Consider the following 17729-nt stretch of genomic DNA (forward strand, 5'->3'; position numbering starts at 1 on the left):
AAGCCCAAATATCACCTTTTTCACTTGTGCCTCTTTAATTTTCTCCAGGGCAACTCTGATCTTCTCAGCTTTCAATTTTGCTGCCTGTTCTTCCTGTGAACACAAAGCACTGCAGATAAACTAATGCTAAAATAATGAGAATTTTTGAACTCTTTTTATCTTAAGGATGTTGCCAGTATTGAATTTCAGTAAGACTATAACTTCACATACTTATATAGAGCACATTTAAAAAATAACCCTGTTAACAAAGTGAGAACAGACATAGTACACAAAGGAACAGTTTTAAGATGCAAACTTTAAGATCTCTTATATTAAGAGACCAGATTCCATCTTCCATCTTCTAGAGAAAAAGAAATCTGTGATATAGCAAATTAATGAGTTTGATTCTGTCAATCTGAAGCAGATGAATTTCAGACAGAAGAAACAGGAGTGTATAATGGGCTCTGTGCTGGCCTGCCAGTTTGCCATACCTGCACAGTCCCTTGACTCTGAATTTATACCCGCCTCCGAAGTATGGGCAATCTTTTGCATACTAATGTTTTGTTCTGTTATACTGAAAATGTATCATTACCATAAAACAGCAAAAGACAGTACCTATTTCTTTGCAACCACATAAAAATCCTTAATAAAAAATATAGGCATGTTCTCATCAATATACCAATGCAAACAAAGGAGGATGCATTATACTCTAGGTTTCATTCTGTTTTGCAAAGTACACAATATAATCAATGTCTCATGTTAGTAAACTCAAATTTGTTTCTATTAATTCACTGATGAAATTCTTAAAATGCTAAATATAATTTTCCAAATATTTAATTTCTAGTGACTTCTTTATAAAATTTAATTATAAGTAGTAATAAAATTATCAAGAACTATAATTATAGTCACACCATTTATTTTTTCCTAAAATAACATATAGTATTGTAATATAGGTACTTACCTGTACTTTCCAGCAATAGGCCATTGTACACTGTAGCCTTAATCTCCAGTTGAAAAAAACTCATGTAAGTAAATCTTCGCTTTTTATGAAGGATTACTTTCTAACTCTAAGCTTTTGATTACTCTGGAAAATATCTAAGGAAAATATACACTGCCATCTTATATATTCCTATATTTAATATAAGACTTAAAACAAAAGAAAGACCTAGTTATATCAGCCAATTTTATCTGCTCTGGATTATGATTAAAAACCATCCATTTCATTCTCTAGGCTATCTTCCCTCATTTCAAGCTTAGTAGTTACTACTCTGTAGAACAGAGAAAACAGTAGTTAGAGAAGACAGTGGGTTTGTTTGCCAGAAATCGGATCCTTTTCAATGAAAGGAGCCAGTGAATTAACATAATAACCAAGGTGTGGAAATACTATCTGTAAACCCAATTAGAGAACAAAGAACTTTATTTTAACAATGAAGGGGGTAAGATAAGACTTGATTCTTAGACTATTATATAGTCATTTGATTATAAGATCAAATCATTGTGTCCCTGCCTTTATGCAAATAAACATAATTATAAAATATGTTGCCTAAGTAATTTTTTTATTTTAATAAGTTACTTTTTTCTTTTTAATGCAGGCTATACAATGAGAAAACTACACTACTGTCATTAAAGCTCTCAGTTTCTGGAATAATGTGTCTTAGATAAACAAATCATTGTTAGTTAAATTACCAAACCTTGTGTTTTTGATGAGTATAGCACATACTCTAGAAAGGAATTTTGAATACTACCATTTCCCAGTGGTTTCATGAAACCAGCTGACAGGTTTTTTTGGAAGAGAAAGAGGGAAGCAGGAACTTTATGAATGTTTTCTCAATGGGATAATGATCTTCTGTTTCTCATGGCTCATTTGCTACATCTTTGTATTAGTATGAATGACTGTTACAGAGAGGAAAAATTTACCAAGGCATATTTTCAAGTTTTACTTCATGTCTCTGAAAAGCAAATTTAAAAATCTCAAAGTCTGATAAGGAAAGACTGATACATAAAATCAATGCTTTGTGTATTTGGAATATAAACATGAACTTCTAAAAGGCCAAATTCTTTTATAACATTATAATTATTCTGCAGAAGTTAAAAAAAAAACTGAAGAAAATGAACAATCCAGTAAAAAAATGGGTGTTCTAAAAGACATGAACAGACAACTCACCAAAGAAGATACACAGATAGCAAATAAGCCCATGAAAAGATGCTCAATATCATATGTCTTTAGGGAACACCAAATTAAAACGAGATTATCACTATATAGCCTATTAAAATGGCCAAAATCCAAAGCACTGAAAACATCAAATGCTGGTGAAGTAGAGGATCAACAAGAACTCACATACATTGCTGGTGGGAATGCAAAATGGTAGAGCCACTTTGGAAGATAGTGTGGTGGGTTCTTATAAAACTAAACATGCTCTTACAATATGATCAGGTAATGCTCCTTAGTATCTACCCAAATTTCATTTGGGTAGATACTAAGGAGCATTACTTCCATCCAAAAATCTACACCCAGCTGCTTCTAGCAGCATTATTTATTTATATTTTTATTAGCAGCATTATTTATAATTGCTAAAACTTAGAAGCAACCCAGATAGCCTTCAGTAGGTGAATGGGTAAACTGTGCTACATCCAGCCAATGGAATATTACTCAGGGCTAAAAAGAAATGACCAAGCCATGCAAAGACATTGAGGAAACTTAAATGCATATTACTAAGTGAATGAAGCCAATCTGAAAAGGCTGCATACTGTATGATTCCAACAATGACATTCTAAAAAAGGCAAAACTACGGAGAAGGTAAAAAGATTAGTGGTTGCTAGGGGCTGGGGAGAAGGAGGGATGAACAGGTGGAACACAGCACTTTTGTAAGAGTGAAGCTATTCTGTATGATACTACAATGGTAGATACATGCATGTCCTTAACACATTTGTTGAAATCCACGGGATGTACAACATGAAGCGGGAACCCTAATGGAAACTATGGACTCGGGGTGATAATGATGTGTCAACAAAGTTCATCAGTTGTATCAAATGTACCACTCTGGTGGGAGATATTGATTATAGGGAGGCTATACATGTGTGGGGGCAGGTAGTATAAGGGAAATCTTTGTACCTTCCCCTCAAATTTACTGTGAATCTAAAACTGCTCTAAAAAAATAAAGTTTATTTTAAAAAAGAATATACAAATTTAAATATTACATTCTGATATTGGTTATAAATATAAAAATAGTATTTTCATACTCCCATTTTAGTGTGATATTATTTGCCAAATACAACAGAACACAACCAGCGCTATCTTTTGAAGGACTGATATAAAAAGTCGTTTAATTGTAAGATTAGTTTAAACCAAGTTTCTGTTCTACAGGCTAACAGGAAAATATTGACACAGTGGAAGAAAGGATAAAAGAAACAAGAGATTCAGTGCAACCATTTAACATACGTTAAACAAATTAGATTTCCTAGCCATCAATAAGAAACCATCTTTTTGTAAAGCACCTAGGTGGGGCTATTTTAACTTTAACATCCAAATTTAGCTCTTCCATTTGCTCAAAATACTACTCTTTAATAACTACCTAAATTGATCTGTTTTAAAACTGTATAAAATTCAAATTTAGGAGCTCTGTGCTTAATTTCAACCTAGGCAAATTTTAGTTTATTCTTCCCCAGTTTATTAACAAGGATGATCCTTGGTAGAAGCTTTTTGAAGAAACAACTGATCAAGATACCTCTTACTTTTAGAGTCTGAATATCATCACTGGAGCAAAACTGAAAATTAAAATACTTATATCAAATTGCAAGATTCATAGTATTTTATGCTTCCATAACCTCTTCCTGAGAAGGTTTGATTTTTACCCACATTTCCATAGTATATTCATATCTTTACTTTTAACCATTACAACCTAGGGGGAGGAAGAAATTGTTTTAAGCTCATAAAGTATGCAATATAGGAAAGATCAATACATCTTTGCTGATGTGATTAGACTCTACAGGAAGAAGACATCTGATACTTTACTTATAGAGGCAATGTAAATCTATGTTCAATGTCTGCAGCCTAATTTCAATACAATGAACAAAGCTTTATTCATCTCATGTTCTCCTCTTTTTGCTAATACAGACCACCTCGGTCTTAAGCCTTCTGCCCCCTTATCTTCTGACTATCCCTTTCTTCACGTTTGTCCCACAGCTATCCTCAACGTAAGTAAAAGATATCTTACACATATAAGAACTTTCTCCTCTACCATGTCTCTTAAAAGAGCAAAAGACAACCCATTTTCTACCTAAAAAACTCCTGTGCGGCTATCAATAACCATCAAATGCCAAGCCTCCTCAAATTTACATAAAGAACAAAAACTCAGTGAAGATCTTATGATTAAATGAAAGGCAATGCTGTGGTTACAAAGTGTTAAAACATTCTCTTGAGTGTAAAAATTAGAATACTGACAGGAAGAGTGACAGTTGCTAAGAGATGGCCAGTGAATTCCTTCAACTAAAAAAATTATTAAGGCTTTGTAGGTTCAGAACAAATCCAGTTGAAATTAAGGGGCTCAAAAGGAATTAGCAGTTTCTTTAGGATCTAGTTTATTTCACACTTTACAGCAATAAAAAAATTAGATAAATTTAAAAAGGTTCAAAGAGGGCGCCTGGGTGGCTCAGTTGGTTGGGCGGCTGCCTTCGGCTCGGGTCGTGATCCTGGAGTCCCTGGATCGAGTCCCGCATCGGACTCCCTGCTCAGCAGGGAGTCTGCTTCTCCCTCTGACCCTCCCCACTCTCATGTGGCCTCTCTCTCTCTCTCATTCTCTCTCTTTCAAATGAATGAATAAATAAATCTTAAAAAAAAAAAAGGTTCAAAGAAAACTTGGAGTGGTAAGTTCACCACCCATGAAATGCTCTACTCTAGAAAATTACTTAGAGCCACAATAATAACAGTAACAAACTACTTTACTTCCCTGACATTGATAGACTTTCACTGAGAAGAGAACTAACATCAACTGAACACCTAAAACTTGCCACACACTAAGAGGCGTGGTTACACATGGCATCGCATTTAATTCTCAATAATGCAAGGCAAATATCACTATTATATACATTGTACTGATTAAGGCTCAGAAAGACTAATCTTTCTAAGATCAAACAGGCAGTTACCCAATGACTAACTACTTGCTCTCTCCACTAGCAGTAAGTAAAAACTAATTGTCAAAAATGAAAGACTTATAGTAATATAATAGCACTTTTATAACTTCTCTGAAGCAAAGAAAAATGGTGGTTAGCATTACAACAGTTCTTGAAGGTCACTAAAGGACCATTCTGTGACAGATGTTTGTTGAGACTGTGCAGGCTTGGGTCTGACTGCAGGGGATAGAGTTCCTGCTTTCAAGGAGCTTACCTTTAATAAGAGACAAGACAATAAAGAAATAGATGTGTGGTTAGTCAGTCAGGGATAAGTTCTACAGAAAAAAATAAAGCAGGGTAGAGGAGTGAAGAGTGACAAAAAATGCACTGTTAGATGAAGAGGTTAGGGAAGCCATTTAGAACAGTACCCAGAGATTTAACGGCATCAGATCAGCAATATGTCCTTTGCCCACTGCACCCATTTATGGAACTAATGCCATTCCTAGAAAAACTGGTTGGCATAATTTTTGCAGATGTTCCCAGCTCAGAGCTGTATGTGGGATAGTTATTTCATTAACAGTGGTATAGTGACAACTGGATTTATGATGGAAAAAAAAACACAAATAAAACAAAACATTCTTTTGCTGCTTTGGCACAGTGCTACTATGTTCATTCTACTGTGTACTAATTACTGGGTGTTACAATATCTTAGTTTGGAAAAGTGTGTATCAGAGGTGGGTAACTGGGGTACCATGCTTTTTGGGTAAGGGGAGCCAGACTGCCACATGGGGGCATGCAAGATGTGTAAACCCATTTTTGTTTCAAAACAGCCAAGTGCTCTGGTATTGACGGCATTGACACTGAGAGGCTCCTGCAGCTTGGGTTATCTAGGAATTTCTGCTACCTCCCTGACTCCACGCCCCATTCCAGCCTAAATGTTTAGGTTCTACACGAGTGAATCACATTCCTGCTCAAATTTCTTGTATGTAAGCAGGGTAGTATGTAGGAGGAAGCTGGAGCCAGACGTTGGCTACACACACCAGCAACTCTGACACTTGGGTAATGGGAGAAGAGCAGATGCAAGCAGAGGTGGCTCTGACGCTGCAGTTGGCACCACTGTCTCATGGGCACAGGGAGAAGAGAAGTTATGGACTGCATTTATCCATAACTTGCACAGACTAACTCTCCCTGTGGTAGGAACTTTGTATTGTTCCCTGCTACATCTCCAGGGTTGTGAACATAGTAGGTATTCAGGAAATACCTGTTGAATGGACGAAGTTATTCTCTTCAACAGTTTGCCGCTACATTTAGGAAAAAATACAAACTCCTCAGCATGCCTTGAATAATCTGGTTCCTGACTACTTCTCCAAACTCAAATCAAGACACTCACTCCTGTCTTCATTCAACTACTGTGGCTCCAGCAACATAGCCTTTTTTTAGCTTCTCAAACCTGCCAAACTCTTCTCCCTGGGCCTACCTACAGGGAACACTAACCTGCACCCTCAAGCTGGCTTTTCATCCTTCAATCTTTAGGTTAAATGGCGCCCCCTTAGAAGGGCCTTTTCTGAGCTTATCATCTAAAGGAAATGTACTCCCAATACTCTCCCCAGTATTCTCTAATGCTTTACCTTTGCTTCCTCCATAGCACTTAACATGATTTAGAATTTGTTTATACTTGCTTATTAATATTTTTTATCTATCTTCCCAAGCAGACTGTGAGCTCCTGAGGGAGGGGGTATATGTCCATTTTATACAAAGTTATAATCCCAGCCCCAGGATAATACATGATACAACAAATATTTGTTCAGTAAATAAACAATGGAAAGGGTAAAATATTACATTTGAGAGCAGTGTACAAAATGGACTGGAGGAAGGAGAGGCAAGAATGAAGAGAGCAGTGTGGTAGCTGATAAGAGATTAGGAGCCTATTTTAGGGTGCTGGCAATGGGAACAAAATGGATGGGTGAACTTAATCCTGCAAATTCTCCACTAGAGCTTTAAGATAATAACTGAGAAGAAGAAAGGCAGCATGGAGGGTAGAAGGCTCACACCTTGGTAACCAGGAAAGTCATAGCATTCTGAACAGAAACAGCAATGTCAAAAGAAGGATATAAATCATGAGGCAGCAGGGTGAGTGTAGCTAGAGATCTGTGGGACTGGAGGTGCTGGTAAAATGCTGGTAATCTTCCAAGAAATACCTGATAGCGACCTGGAAATATGTTGCTCTTAGGTAGAGAGATCTGATCTAGAACAGAGATCCTATTTGAAGTTATAAGTGTAGATTGCAGGCAAAGAGAGAGTGAACAGAGGAGGAGCTGAGGAAAAGGAAAGAACTTTGCTGTGGTTCTAAAGTAAAATATGGCTATTATCCACTTAGACTTCTACATTTCCCTAATCTTAAATTGTTTCTACCCTATTCCTAGATCTACTTTAAAGAGAAACTCAAGCAAGAGAAAGGGTTTTACTGATGACTCTTGGGTCTTCTCTTTGAGCTGCTTCTCATGGAGATTTTAATTACAGCCTTATTACCCCCTTTCACAAATTTAAAAGGTTAATTAAAAAAACCCTCATACACAGTAATAGAGACATTACCCATAATCACCATCATATTCCAAAGAAACTATCTATAACCAAGTCTGATATTCTTGAATTTAACATTATTTAAATAAGATAATGAAATAAAAACATGACTATAAAGGAGGTTAAAATCTCTTCAGCTTCCCTATTCTGTTATTCCTTAGTTAATAATGACAATGGCTAAAGGATTTTAAATTGATCTAAAATATTAGCCCAATGAAAATCCAGTTAGACTGATTCAAACCATTCTTAGGGCAGAGAATTGAGAAATTAAAATTGCAGCCTTCTCTTCCAATTTGATTAAGCTAATGTAAAGTAAGATTCTGTTTATATAAATAAATGTTTTAATTAAACAGTGTGTTTATAATATAAACAAGAATTAGAAAACAAAATTTGTTAAAGAAACAGCATGGATAGATAACTTCTAGTAATAAAAGTTAAAATTAAAGCAGTTTTTAGACTTTAAAATGAAGTGAAATGTTAAACTAGAAAAAGTGCAACATACAGGAAGATGGGCAGGTATTTACAATATTTTCAATATTTTCTGATATTGAGGGTAGAATATTAAGTCATTATATCTTAAGTCATTAAGATCAGTAAATAATTACCTTCAGTAAGAAAAAAAATAACAACAAAGATGCTGAAATAAGAAAGCACAATCTGAGAAATCTGAGAACACAATCAAAACCAGAAATTATATTCTACCTGAAAGACAATAAATATTTACATGCAGGTGGAAAGAAGAAGTATCACCTTGGTCAGCAAATGAGAAGGTTTTCCTGCAATGTTTCTCAGAAGAAGGGAGGTTTCCCTGTCCAGATAGGAGTGCTTGTGCAGAAAAAGAGAGAGAAAAACAAAAAAGGCAACAGAAGTCAGTGGAGGTTTTGTGTGTTTAAAATATAAAGTAGACAAGAATGATTCTCTATCATTAATCTCACGTCTTTTTCCTACAGTGAAATGTGTCCATAAGAAAACTTAAAAAAAAAAAAAAACAACAAAAAACAAAAAGAAAGAAAAGGATTGGGAGACAGACACCCTCTATGCCAATAGGCACGCCCTAGCTGACTCGTGCCAGTCCCTCACTCTGCAAAAATGGATCATGCACTGCATAGATCACAGAGCCAGCTTGTCTTCTAGGGCAATGTTTGTGAGTACTGTGCGCACAGCACAGACAAATAGGTGTCGAAGACCAATAACTAAACATATTCCTTCCTCTAATCAAAGCCTATAAAGACCTATATAGCTTTAAGTAGTATATTCTTGTGAAAACAGAATAAGACTTTTAAAAACATTTTTAAAGACTCTGCAAGTATTTCTGATCAATTCAATGACAGCTACACCAAGAGAAAAAATGTCCATAAATATTTTGCCTAATGGATATCACCTGTTTTCAGTAAAATCTTATTTATTCACTCATTATATCAGAATACTAGTAAGATTATATTGCACAGTAAAGGACTTACATAGAAAAAAATGACATGAACAAAATATTATAGTTCCTTTAAACTGATTCAAGCAATTAATATATTTTCATAAAAATGATTTGTGAATAACAAAGGCCCTAACTATCCTCTTTCCCCTTAATAACTTTTTAGTAACATGTTCAAGGTAGTTTATGCAAATGTATTTAAACTCACAAGAGTATAAATCAGAGCTGTTTCCATATAAATGTAATTTAGACTTCCTGTCCCTAAATAATTCTGAATTAGCATCTATTTTTTAATGCTGTGTAATTACTAACCACCATTTAAAACAACACATTGGCGGGGTGCAGGGTGGCGCATTCGGTTGAGCATCCTACTCTTGGTTTTGGTTGGGGTCCTGATCTCAGGGCTGTGGGACTGAGCCTCCACATGGGCTCTGTGCTCAGTATGGAGTCTGCTTGGGACTCTCTTTCCCTCACCCTCTGCCCCTCCCCTCCACCTAAAATAAAATTATTAAATAAGTCTTAAAAAAGTAAAATACACTGGTGCAGCTGAGTGGTTATAGAAAATATTCTACGACATTATATTTTATATATCTAGCTATATATCAAGTTATTCTTAAGAAAAAAGTTCTTTGGAAAGAAATATTAGAGCAGTACCCACTCTTTTTCTGTTCACTGTCACAGATAATAAAACATACTACTTCAAGATCAGAAACACTGTTAAAGAATATTAATCTTTGCTCATATCTACAGTATGTTGAGTTTACTATATAGTATTTCATTGCCTATGTATTTTTTTTGTTTTTAAATACAAGATGAATTATAAGCATACCTGCCCTTTTCACCCACTCCTGCAAAAAAAAAAAAAAAAAGCCCAAAACAAAGAAAAAAAACTAAGGTTAAAAAAAATTGGACATATTCATCAAGATCCACACTAACAGGGTCAAACAATAACAACAACAGAGACAATTATCTCTAGGTCCTCATTTACCTAATGGTATAATCCTCCGGAAGGTAAAGATTAGTTGGCTTATCCAAAAGACAAGAGGCAAGAGAAATTTCTAAAACTTCAATTTAATTTGAGGTTAACAATCAGCTAAGACCAGGGAGAAAACTGGGAAGGACAATTAAAAAGAGCAACTTTAACTTTTTTTGCTCTTATTCCCATTCATTTTTTGCTATTCACATGTAATGGGAACAAGTGTATTCTTACACAAATATGTAAAATACATAGAAAATAATTTATAAAAAACCTGCTCGTTTCCTTTATCTTACTCAAAGATTAGTTTCTCAGAAGAAGATCCCCCAAATAAGTAAAATACTTAAATTCTATAAAAAAAAAAAATGCTTCAGGCCATGAAAACAAACTTTTTTTGGTAAATATAATTCTAGACATTAAATTCAAGTTTAAACTTAAAAATCTTATAAGATTTACTCAATCACTCCTCAAACTCAGATCACCTCAAGACTTCAAATCACTAAAAAAAAAAAAAAAAATCCATGATCTATCAGCAAGAAACAATGATATCTAACTGTATTTGTTTAAAGACTCAGAAGTAGAAGTTATCCATTTAAAAATATTAAAAGGGTTAAACAGCCTAAAATAAAAGGGAGATAATTATATTATTATAGCTAGTGTACCAAAAGTAATCCACATCTAAAAAAATGAGACCATATACAATAACTGAACAAGACGATAAATTATTTTGTGTGGGACAGTCAGGTAGCTATTCACGGCTTACTCACTAGCAGGGAGGGAAGCCAGGCCTGCATGTTTCCTCCACCTAAGCTACAGGTATTTGTAGCAGAAAAAATGAAAACGTAGAAACCACAAGCAGCAAACTCCTTCCTTCAATAAATGCCTTACTTTATTTATCTTCCCCTAATGGTGCCAGTCATACGTTGCTCTAGAATTCCTCAGAAAGGGGGCCAGGGTGTCGGGAGAATTTGTTACTGGAGAAAGATGCAAGAGGGATGAGAAGAGTGGTGTGCAGCTGGAGGACTGAGAAAAGCAAAGGACACAGTGGTTTGGGCATGTCCTTAAATCAACCTTCTGTCTTGGAACATGTTGCTGATAACAAAAATGCACATCACTTCATTTAAATAGGGCCTTCTTATATTTTCTTTCATTCACCACTAACAACACAAAGTCAGTGGCTTATTTTTAATCCATTTCACTGGTTTATTAGCTTATTTTCTTTCTCTCTTCCACTTTCCACAGGTTTCAACTTTAAGCCTGGAACCATGCAAGGCACTGGAGATGCAAAGGTGACCAGGATAGGCATTCCTTGCTCTAACAAAGTTTAGAGTCTAATAGGGAGATTAACTGACAACTACAATACAATGTGTTAAGTGGTATGGAAGCAAGTAGGAGGTACAGGGGCTAACGCAGAATCAGGGGCTCAGGGTAAGTATTTCTGAAAAAGCTTAGAGTCCTGGAAGATGTGTAAGAAGCAGCTGGGGGTGCAGTGGGAGGCAGAGACAGAGAGCATATAGGGATATCAGAGGTTCTGAAAGGAGGTAGTACTGCCTTCAAGGTGACATTTCAAAAAATGGGGATATTTTGGGCTGTCACAATGAAGAGGAGGGGGGTGTCATTGGTATTTATTAGGAGAGAATGAGAAATGCTGGATGCCCTGCAGTATGGAACAATGTCATGTGATAGCAACAAAAGTCCCACATCACACATGAACTTTATTGTCTTTATATGGAAAAATCACATAGATGGGAAATGCTGTTCATAACACAATCTGAGCTTAGAACCTAACTCCATTTAAATGTATGGTGTATTTTAAATATGATGTATTTCTGTACGATTTGAATATTGAATTTAATAATGAATATTAAATCTTGACTTTTCCAAGAATGCTATTTGCCCTGTAAAACAAATTTAGGGAAGCCTGCAGTTTTTGTCCAGAATTTACCAAGAGTTATTATGTTGGAAAATCATTTCACCAATAGAAACCCAGCTTGAAGAGCTGCCAACACCAAAACTGGCAGCATCAATGTGCATTCTGTCACATGCAAGTAAATGACAGGAGACATGTGAAATTCTTTTTCACAGAATAACAGATATTACTAAGTTAATGAAAAGACCTAAAATGCAAGAATTCCTGAGCTTTATTAATAAAGATGGTTTAAAAATATTCCAAATTACTATGTCTTATTTAAAATAGTTACAGCACAATGAGAAATCTAAACTGTAAAAAGAAATATCAAAATCATTTTATCATGGCCTCATCCAAAGTTATAAGATAGGGAATGGTTTTGTCACAATTATACATAAGACTTGGGCGCCTGGGTGGCTCAGTCGGTTAAAGTGGCTGCCTTTGGCTCAGGTCATGATCCCAGGGTCCTGGGATCTAGTCCTGCATCGGGCTCCCTGCTCAGTGGGGACTCTGCTTCTCCCTATGCACCACCCCCTCACTCATGCTCTTTCTCTCTCTCTCTTTTTTTAAAGATTTTATTTATTTATTTGAGAGAGAGAATGAGATAGAGAGCATGAGAGGGGGGAAGGTCAGAGGGAGAAGCAGACTCCCCCGCTGAGCAGGGAGCCCGATGTGGGACTCGATCCTGGGACTCCAGGATCATGACCTGAACTGAAGGCAGTCACTTAACCAACTGAGCCACCCAGGCGCCCTCTTTCTCTCTCAATAAATAAAATCTTAAAAAAAATTATACATAAGATTCATTTGTAAAAATTTTATACTTCCCCATTTTCTTTTGTTTGAGTCTATAAATTGTCTCAGCACATTATCCCTATTTTGTTTAAGGCTTTTTTTCTTTTTCTATTACCATATACAGGTATGTTTTGTCTGCTATTATTTGTCACAATATGTTTTAGTTCTAGGCCCACCCATATTTCTGCTTTCTCTATCCTGTAAAAAATGACTTCTGATCTTTTCACTTGTCTTAAACCCAAATTATAAGTGGGTGTATGATTATGTCATCGTGTCTTTTACTACAGTGGTGGCCAAACATTTAAAAATTGAAATACATTATTATATTATAAATCACTTTTTGGTTATTCTCCTCTATCATGGGTATTAGAGCATTAAATTCATTTTAAAAAGTAGATACGTTGGTAGGTTAGATTATGTATGAATTTCATTTGGGACAAAGATAGTGATTTAAATTGTTATAAAATGGGAGTACCAGGACTGAAAGGATTAGGAAGTGAAATAAGCAGATGACAATGCAAGTGTTAGAGCAAGCATGGCTGATACTGAAGAGTGTAAGGGAGGGGCCGAAGGTGAGGTAAGGAAAGTGTTTTTCACTATGCCAGATATAACCCATTAGTAGATTGTGAAACCAATTCACTGGGTTACTGGGTTATTACCAGGCAAAGGAAGGAAGGAGGGTCAAAGGGAATCTGATTCAGCAGGGTGGGGGTCAGGAACTTGGGGGCTTTTTATGCTTCATAGATGATTCTGAAGCAGCACCGTCCAACTGAATACAATACACAAATATAAAATTTTTTAGTAACCATATTAAAAAGAAAAAGGCAAAATAAACATTAGTATCTTTTATTTACCTGAAAATATCCAAAATAGTATAATTTCACAAAGTAATCAATAAAAAATATTAAAGAGATATTTACATTTTTTAAATACTAAGTCTTTGAAATTCATGCTGTATTTTATCTTTATAGCACCTCTCAATTTGGATTAACCACATTACACGTGCTCAACAGCCACAGTGGCTAGTGGCTACCATGAGGAACAGGACAGCTCTGAAGCATCCAGATTTGTCAACACTGACCAGAGGATACATTTTTGAAGAAAGAAATTAGGTTTTCGGTGAAGCATCAGTGTAGAAGAGTCATTCTACTTGATAATGCCATTCTGAAGAACAGCTAAATTTGTAAATAGCTTAAGAAATTTACAAAAGCCCTTAGCTTCAGAATAGAAAAGAAAGCATGTGGTTTTAGGCTCCGATACACAATTTCTCTATATCAGATATGCTACCACCTATATGATCTTACCATAAGTATTAATATTCAATGGTACTGTATCATACAGTTCCGCATTTGTTTTCTGCTCATTTATTTTTAAAATTGGTTTAATTTTTATTAAAAAAACCTGAGGTTTATCAGGTTTCATCATCAGGAGTTCTAAAGAATGCATTCTTCTTCACTGCTATTTAAGTAGTCCCATGGACATGTTTACAGAACTTACAGCTGTCAGCTCAGCCTGCTCTTCTGTGAAGTCAATATGATGCTTGGCCTGCTTGCTGGAACATCTCAGAGAAATAGCATGCTGTGAAAATGCAGGAAGGAAGAAAATGATAGGTAAAGGAGGTGGAAAAGGTCCAGTCTCATTATCATGCAAGAAGAGACAACGATCACTGAAATGAACTGTTGAAACAAAACAGTAATGAAAAGTTGCATGCATCTTTCATTATATTATGCAAAAATAAAAAAGAACTAAATGATCCTAACCCCTTGATAATGTATATATAGAAAGAACAAAGCAAATGTTGCAAAATGCTAAAAATCAGTGAATCTGAGTAATGAGTTTCATGAGTTCTTTGTACTATTCTTTCCATTTCTTGGAAGTTTCATACTATTTTAAAACAAGTTTTTTTTTTTTAATCTATTCTCCGTAGACTCAACCTCACACAAACTCCCATATTTCCAAATGCTTATTGGTTAATTTCAAAAAAAAAATGACTGCCTATAGACCATGTTATTAAACAGTATGATGGAACATTAGTTATTAAAACTCAACACATCGTCACCAAAAATGAAGGTAGGCAAAGTGACAAAAACAGTAGAAACAGTACAGGTGCAAAGATTAAATGCTGTTACATTCTTAAAGATGGAAAGGAATTATGGGATGATATAAACAGTTTATTTAATATTAGGTTCCATTTCCACAAAATATTTAAATACTTTTCTACAAAAAAAAAAAATCTCCCCCAAATCTAATTTTTACCTCAAAATGAATCTGGGGATCAATTCTACACATCAATTTTGCTCTAAACATGTACAGTTCCAAAGACTTTTGTTCATTATCAAGCTATCAAATTCTCCAACAATCCCTCAAAAACTCCAGAAGTCTCTGCAAAGTTACTGATGGATCACCATTTTCTTGAACTGAATCTGTAACACGTTAGAATCAAGTACCACTTACAAACCAGAATCTTGTGCTGATGTAAGGGGGTAGGGGATGGCAGGTGTATAGAAAAGCACTGATCTCACACTGGAGCTAAAACGTAATCAAGAAATGGCCTTATACCAAAGAACAAAATAAAACACATCCTCTTGATAGCTAACACTTTAGATTACAACTGGAAAAATGAAGTGGTCTGTGAATACACATTAGTGTTTCAATAAAACAGATTTACATTCAGCCTTTACTGACGTGTGCATTTTTCACAAATACTAAAAATGAGCACAGCACTGATGGTAAAGAACGCAGACGTTAGGGCTGGAGGGACTGAGTTTGAGCCTCAGCTCAGCCATTTACTGGCAATGTGACTCTAGGCTTACATTTAACCTGTTTTCTCATGTGTAAAATAGTGATAACAGCATTTTCTCCAAAAGTTGCCATAAGAATTAAGTGAATAACATTACTATTATTACAAAAGTGGGAAACCAGCAGCCCTCATCTGAATTTCATTTAAGCCTCAATTCATTTAAATCAGAGCTAGTTTATAGAATTGTTAAATTTTAACAATATGTGTAGGAATATACTAAAACACCACAAGATGGGGATGTTACTGCATAAATCTCTTTGCCCTTTTTCTTCCGCCCTTGTAGTTCTGTCTCTAGGTCTGGATCTAAGAGCACTGGCCAGTCTAGCCTTGTCTTGATTCTCCTACAATTCTGTGATGAAGCAGCATGGTATTGCAATATGAGCTCTAAAACCAGACTGCCAGGGTTCAAATCCTGGGGAACTTAGTCACTCTCTGCCTAAGTTCCTTCCATTGTGAAAATGGAGGTAATGGAATCTATTCCACAAGACACTGCAGATTTAGCACGTTGTTAAGCACAATGCCTAACACAGAATCAGAATAAGCGCTCAATATAGTAGGGGATATTATTTTTCTATTTTTCCCCCCCTTTTTTCCCTTCTCTCCTATTTACTAGCCGTTATATAGCCAGTAAATGTCTGAATTCTTTTTAAAATTATTTCTTTTAGGCACCTAGGTGGCTCAGTTAGCTAAGTGTCTGCCTTCGGCTCAGGTCATGATCCTGGGAGTCCCGGGATCCAGCCCTGCATCATCATCGGGTTCCCTGCTCAGCGTGCTTCTCCCTCTGCCCCTCACCCCGCTCATGTTCTCTCTCTCTCTCAAATAAATAAAATCTTAAAAAAAATTTTTTTTAGGGACACCTGGGTGGCTCCATCATTAAGTGTCTGTCTTCGGCTCAGGTCATGATCACAGGATCCTGGGAGAGAGCCCCGCGTCGGGCTCCCTGCTCAGCAGGAAGCCCGCTTCTCCCTCTCCCACTCCCCCTGCCTGTGTTCCCTCTCTCGCTGTCTCTCTGTCAAATAATAAAATATTTAAATTTTTAAAAAATTATTTTTTATATTTTATAGTCCTTATTCATTTGAAAAACAGATGAATCCATTTTTATTCTTTTCAAAAAAAGGTCCTTTACCAGCCCTCCACCACAGAAAATAAAAAGAAAAACAAAACAGACCTAAAATCAAATAACGAAGACCTTTTATTTCTTCAGAGATGAAAAATTACACAGATTAATAGGAAATACACAAAACAAGCATCATGGCATATATGCCAATGTCGACTGGGGTAGCATGTTTGAAAAGTATGAGTGAGAACTAGACTTTCACCCTGGTTTTCACTCAATCTTCACCTCTTCTTTCATCTGATACCCATTCTTTTTGCTATTTATTAACCTCACTAGGCCAGGGAAATCTGGAATTAAACACCACATGGGTACCTGTGAATTTCAGTGAAATGTAGCAACACAGCCATTAGAATTTTAAAAGAAATGTAGCTGGGGTAATTGAGAAGTCAATTAATAATCCCAATCTTTTTAGATATGTAGGCCTCTTAAAGTTTGAGAAAGCCCTGTGTTCTTATCCAGTTAATACTTCAGACCAAAAGGTTGTTTGCTAAGAATAATTTAGGACTTAAATGCCAGTGGGGTCCCCACCCCAGTGCTACAATAAACACAACTGCTTATTTTCTTTTCACTACCTCAAAATTTCTGCACACATTAATTCTTGAAATAGTTCTGAAAAGTGAAGGAACTGGAAGAATTTATTGCACTGAACCTATAATATGCTGTTGGCATATCACAAAAAGTTATAATGGTATATCCATGAAAGATTTCATTTAGGAAAAAACTATAAATATGAGGAAAACAATTATAACATTCAAAAGTTTTAGTAGCTCAGATACTAAGGAATATTTTCCTATCATATTATTTATAGTAAAATCATCAAGTATTAGAAAGATTCAACAAAGTCTTTTGAATCTGCCATAAACTACAATAGTTTTTTTTTTAAGATTTTGTATTTATTTGACAGAACGAGAGAGAGCATAAGCAGGGGGAATGGAAGAGGGAGAGGGAGAAGCAGGCTCCCTAAGCAGGGAGCCTGATATGGCGCTCGATCCCAGGACCCTGGGATCATGACCTGAGCCAAGGGCAGATGCTTAGCTGACT

At 35.7% G+C, this 17729-nt stretch overlaps 2 protein-coding genes across 13 annotated transcripts in view; one reads left to right on the top strand and one right to left on the bottom strand.

The window, feature by feature from the left end:
* Positions 1-17729, top strand: part of ABI2 (abl interactor 2) — a 165092-nt gene that overhangs the window by 142399 nt on the left and 4964 nt on the right. For 10 of the 12 annotated variants that reach the window (XM_027589793.2, XM_027589785.2, XM_027589792.2 and 7 more), the window contains 2 exons: positions 11313-11359; positions 13743-14530. The exons of 1 other annotated variant lie outside the window; for it this stretch is intronic. In XM_027589793.2, the coding sequence (XP_027445594.2) occupies positions 11313-11359; positions 13743-13883 (188 nt within the window). In that variant the 3' untranslated portion in view covers positions 13884-14530. Of the gene's footprint in view, positions 1-11312; positions 11360-13742; positions 14531-17729 lie in introns of those variants that run through there. One more of the 12 variants, XM_027589791.2, reaches the window with a different exon arrangement.
* The window catches only part of RAPH1 (Ras association (RalGDS/AF-6) and pleckstrin homology domains 1), a 91634-nt gene that overhangs the window by 26525 nt on the left and 47380 nt on the right, over positions 1-17729 (bottom strand). Inside the window, 1 exon segment of the mRNA XM_035726620.1 lies at positions 16-93. Coding sequence (XP_035582513.1) covers positions 16-93 — 78 coding nt within the window.

This window comes from Zalophus californianus, chromosome 3 (assembly GCF_009762305.2).
Source record: "Zalophus californianus isolate mZalCal1 chromosome 3, mZalCal1.pri.v2, whole genome shotgun sequence".
NCBI lineage: Eukaryota > Metazoa > Chordata > Mammalia > Carnivora > Otariidae > Zalophus > Zalophus californianus.